Source organism: Xenopus laevis, chromosome 1L (genome assembly GCF_017654675.1).
Source record: "Xenopus laevis strain J_2021 chromosome 1L, Xenopus_laevis_v10.1, whole genome shotgun sequence".
NCBI classification, from domain to species: domain Eukaryota; kingdom Metazoa; phylum Chordata; class Amphibia; order Anura; family Pipidae; genus Xenopus; species Xenopus laevis.
In genome coordinates this window covers 155,313,457-155,318,751 of record NC_054371.1, presented here as the reverse complement: position 1 = coordinate 155,318,751, position 5,295 = coordinate 155,313,457, and the positions used below count along the sequence as shown (strand labels likewise).

The following is a 5,295-nucleotide window of genomic DNA, read 5'->3' as shown; positions in this document are numbered from 1 at the left end:
AGCAGGTGGAGAGCTGTCCCATAGGGTCTTTGGGGGTCAGTGTCTTTAGTGCTATTTTCTGTATTGAGAATATTGCCCCTTCTCCGGCAAACTATTATTTATTTAATTATTGGATAATGATTTTTTTTTATGAATTATAAAGATCTGCACCACATTGGATGCAAACAGGGATTAGGTTGTGTATGTTTAGCCGACACACTTAGCCAACAATTCATTGATTATACTCTTCTCTGACCTCACGGAGTATGTTGGTGGACAATTTAACCAAGTTTAAATATATTTGCATGTCTTTAGCACATCAGCCTTTGCAATCCTTTCAAGTCACTGCTGGTTATTGCTCACCCTCAGCAAAATAGTAAAAAACAAGAGAGAAGCATGACCTCTGACGTTAAAGTAAACCTGACTTGGCTTAATAAATATGAATCACTTTTGTCACATTAATAATACCACGTCAACTGCACCTTTGTTTTCTCACTGTTCACATGGTCTGACAGTTGCAATGTTTGACTGACATTTGGTATTTAGCAGCAGCTGAAGAGCCACAAATCAGAAATATATTTCCAAGAACATATACTATAAATATATTATCATTGGGGTAAATATTTTTAATCAGTACTCAAGAAATAACAAAATCATAGATGTTTCATGATTAAAATAGCAGAAATTATGTTCAACACAGGTTCTATTCATTGTGCTCATGTTAAACAAGGGGTATACTGCCCCATAAGCATCATAAGTATCTTATAAAAAAATACACTGTGACTGACTAGCAAGCAATAGGATATAAAAATCGATGGCTCAAATAAGCATAGAAATTAAAATGAAATTCATATTTTTCTATGTGAATTCCTGCACATTATATATAGTTTTTTTGGTCCCTCCTTAAACTAATTCTGAGAAATCAAAAACGTCACTTTGTAAAAGTGTTCAGATATCTTTGACCCTGCTGGGTCAATGAATATTGTTTCCTCTTTACACCAAAAGCACTAGGGAAACTTGTCCTCATCAAGTATATAATAATTACTTGAGCACACAAAAGTTATTGACATTAGCCATGGCTTGGTATGCAGAACTACAGTATTCCAAGACCTTTATGAGTCATAAAAACATTAGGAAAACCTGCTGGGTGAGTTTTCAGATACATTAAGGGAGGGATGTAAAGGGTACTACTATATAAAGAGAGGAAAAAACTAGTGGAGAGCAAGGACAGAGATCATACAAAAAGCAAGAGGGAGAGAATGGGAAATCAAGAGAATCATAGATTTTGAGAAATAAACATTGTTGCATGGAAATCAGATTCAGAAATAACCGTATGACAGAAGGGTTTTAGAAAAGCTGAAGAGCGGAGAAGATTTATCAGCGAAAGACTTCTTCAGAGACACAACAATCCTTTCCACATTGTCCTTCTAGAGTTTTTTTCTTAAGCATCTCTGAGTCATTCTTGCTATTGAAAGTACACCATGGACCAGCTCATGGCAGTGAAAGTTGGGTGCCTTGTGGCTCTTCTGGCTCTTACTTTGATTGTTGGCATGATTCCTCCATTTGTCAGTTGGTTCCTGAAGAGTAGTGTTAACGGTACTGATGTGTTCTACTATTTTGTTTTATACATCCAATTACTACAAAATATTTCTTTCTTTCTTTCTTTCTTTCTTTCTTTCTTTCTTTCCCACCTACCTACTGTACCTACAGGCTATAATGTATTTTGCTGCTGAAACATACAATTTTAGCTTGTAGCTTTTGAATGTATAGTTTTTAATAGCTTTTCTACGGGTTTTACATTATATTTGTCTATTATAGTGCACATTTTATATGTATATGATCCCTTGGACTAATGTCTTCGCAGGTACCTACCAATTCATAATTTGCCTTATCAGTTCCTTTGCTGCAGGCACATTCTTGGGTGCTTGTCTGCTTCACGTGGTGGCGGAAGCCCTCTCATCAATTGCAACAGAGCTTTCATATGTGAGTCTAAACTTTCATTATCACTGTGGATTGTATCCATAGAACTGCATAGGGAAAACATTTAAGAATGATGTGCAGGATATTACATTTCCATTTAAAAAATCAGTTGTCTGTGATTCTGTAAAGGAGAGCTTCAGAATCGGCAATTAGAAGTTGGAATAACACATGAAAAAACTACTTATACTGTAGAATGCAACAAATTATATTTCATGCAAATAAAAATACAGTTAGTGACATCTCTGAAACCTCCAAATCTTGCCTTTAGCATTTAGAGATGGAAGCTGATATGAAAAGACAGTAGAATGATCTACATGTGCACCCCTCTGCATTTTTTGATGCTTGAAAACAAACATTATGACAAACTTTGCATTTAACAATTTACGATTGTCTTTACAGAAAGTCAGTTAATTGCATCACGGTGAAAGAAAATTTCAGATTGCAGACACACACATCTATACATCTCGAGCTAATACCAAGGATAGATTCTTTCATAGATTATTCATAGATTATTTATACAGTATAGAAGATCTCAAACTTTCATACGTAAAGGACTAGATCTTTCCTCCTTTACTTTGAAGTAGAAGCCTGGACCCATGTCTTGGTAAATTTCCATATCATTCGCCCTAAACTTTTTTTTTTAGAAAGAAACTGATTTAGGGGCAGATTTATCAAGGGTCGAATTTCGAAGTTAAAAAACTTCGAAATTCAACCATTGAATGAGCCAAATTCGATAGTCGAACTTTTGTTGTTGAATTTTTTTGGCCTTTTTCTGTCCAAGTGAAATAGTTCGATTCAAACGATTTAATCGATCGATCGAACGATTTTCAAAAAAATCCTTCGACTTTTTAAAACTTAGCCAAATTTTGGCTATAGGTTCTAGTAGGTCCCCATTGGCTAACATAGCAATTCGGCAGGTTTAAGGTGGTGAAGTGTCGAAGTCGCAGTTTTTTAAAGAGACAGTACTTTGATTTTCGAATGGTTGAATATTCAAAGTATTTTCTATTCGAATCAATGTTGAAGTCGAATTTGGCCTATTTGATGGTCGAAGTACCCAAAAAATACTTCGAAATTTGACGTTTTTTAATTTGAAAATTCACTTCGACCCTTAGTAAATCTGCTCGTTAATGTTTCTCTTCCTTGGGCTCCTAGGAACAACTAAAGGGCCCCACTTATTGAAGTTAAGATCAGTGGGATTTTCTGCCCTAACAAACAGAACAATTGACGGCGATCCACATGTACACCCAATCATATGGTATCCATTTGTTCAATCTGTTGGCTGATTGGTCAAATACCATGGAGAGTTGCCCAGTGTATGGCAACCATAAGTAAAAGTTCAGAGACTGATACAGTAGATAAGCATTTAACAAAATAACAAAACATATTATGCACATGGAACTTGATAAATTGTCAACAAAAACTTTAGTTTACAGATTACAGTTATGGTAGGGCACTTACCTATGAAAACCGTATAGTGAAAAATGTACCTCCTATGGAACATTTCCAAGGAGCATGACAATATAAGAGTACAAGGCCGAAAGCAGGGGGTATACTCTTTATTGTAATACACAAATTTGTGACAAATTACATCACTAAGCAACGATTATAACTGATGACATCACTAAGCACTGTTTACAAAGATAACATTTACAGGATATTCATGGCTCATGTGTATTATAACAATATAATATTATCTGTTAGTTATCGTATTAGTGTACAATAGTGTAGACACTAAGGGGCAGATTTATCAAGGGTCGAATTGAAAATTCTAATAGAAATTTCCCTAAATCGAATCAAATTGGTTGCTATGGGTTACTGCTCCTGGGTAAACTTACTGCCTTTTATTGCCTTTGGGGTATGTGTTTGAAACATGTTGACTTGTGGCAATCCTAAATGCGACAATTTACAAAATGTAGGGTTCTGGGTCAGGAAAACAAATAATGCACAGTTTGTATATTAAATGATGTCAGTTTAATGATACATTAATAATTGTCATTTCATACATACCGTTTTAACTTATCAAGGAGCTTGTAACTTTGTAACTGTGAGCACTGGAGATGGAGGTATTTCAAAGAAAACCAACCAAAGACTTGTAGTAATGCAGAGAAGGTTTAGTATTTCTAGATTTCATTTTGATTGTTTCAATAAGGTTGCTGGTGAGAAATGGCAAATACTTGTCTCCATGATAATGTAACAAGGACAACCTTTTGCCTCCATTTTTAGTAGTGAAGGGTCTCTGCAGGGTATAGTGGGACAATGGAATACTGTGCAGACAGAGCAAGATTAAGTTTTTCTGAGCAATTGTACATATCCATTCTCATGGAAAATAATCATATTCCCTTTCTACAGATCGCATATCCCATGGGAGAATTAATCCTGTCATTGGGCTTTTTTTTTGTCCTGTTCATTGAGCGTATTGTGCTGCAGTATTACTATCATTCCCGATCCCAGCAATTGGATGAAATCGCTTTACCACCCGCTCAGAACTCTCCAGAAGCCAGCTGCACAGAGAAGCAGGAGCATCCAGCAGAGATAAATAATGACACTGATGTTTCTCACAATCATATTCATTTTAATCTTCATTCCTATTCATCATTCCGGTCACTGATACTCTTTCTTTCTCTTTCCATCCACTCTGTTTTTGAGGGTCTAGCCATAGGACTTCAGTCAAACTATTCCAGTGCTCTGCAGATTGCAATTGCCGTGCTTATACACAAGGGTGTGATTGTCTTTAGTTTGTCTCTAAAACTAACTCAAAGCAAGATCAAACCACTTTGGTTACTTGTATATGTGATAACATTTACCTTGATGTCTCCTATTGGCATTACTATTGGCATTATTGTAACATTAAAAAAGACCACTATCATAACTGTAGTACAGGCCATCCTAGAAGGCATCGCCTCTGGGACCTTTGTCTATGTCACCTTTCTGGAGATTCTGCCACAAGAACTTAACACTGAGGAAAAACCACTTCTCAAACTTCTCTTTGTTATTCTTGGCTTCACAGCTATGGCAGTTATAGCCATATGGGCTTGATCCGTCTGCCTTAATCAGCATTATGGAAACTGACTGTCGTTCTGTACCTATCACTAAATCCATTAAAATGTTCTTCTTTGATTTCTGCCTGCTCATTTGTGATATGCATTTTTTTTATTAAACAGTAGTAATTGTACAATCTCATAGTATGAATTCTTTGCACACTCCAGTCATTCATCATTCCAATCAGCCATCATTTAGGCAATAGAGCAGAAACTGTAAAACAAAAATTCAAGCCAATGTTCTAAATATTAAGGGGCAGATTTATCAAAGGTGAATTTTTGAATGAAAAAAATTAGA

General features: G+C 35.7%; 1 protein-coding gene across 1 annotated transcript; it reads left to right on the top strand.

The window, feature by feature from the left end:
- The first annotated feature begins 1,338 nt into the window (after positions 1 to 1,338).
- On the top strand, positions 1,339 to 5,076 carry slc39a2.L (solute carrier family 39 (zinc transporter), member 2 L homeolog). The gene is made up of 3 exons (XM_018226738.2): positions 1,339 to 1,575; positions 1,844 to 1,962; positions 4,309 to 5,076. Exons 1-3 carry the CDS (start codon positions 1,461 to 1,463, stop codon positions 4,993 to 4,995), a joined length of 921 nt encoding a protein of 306 aa, XP_018082227.1. The 5' UTR covers positions 1,339 to 1,460; the 3' UTR covers positions 4,996 to 5,076.
- Positions 5,077 to 5,295: the final 219 nt, after the last annotated feature.

What these genes read in the sequence shown, in the direction of transcription:
- slc39a2.L (XM_018226738.2), top strand. Translation starts at nt 1,461, where the DNA reads ATGGACCAGCTCATGGCAGTGAAAGTTGGGTGCCTTGTGGCTCTTCTG. An exon ending in CCTGAAGAGTAGTGTTAACG is followed by an intron (nt 1,576 to 1,843) that starts GTACTGATGTGT and finishes ATGTCTTCGCAG; the next exon opens with GTACCTACCAATTCATAATT. An exon ending in TTGCAACAGAGCTTTCATAT is followed by an intron (nt 1,963 to 4,308) that starts GTGAGTCTAAAC and finishes CCCTTTCTACAG; the next exon opens with ATCGCATATCCCATGGGAGA.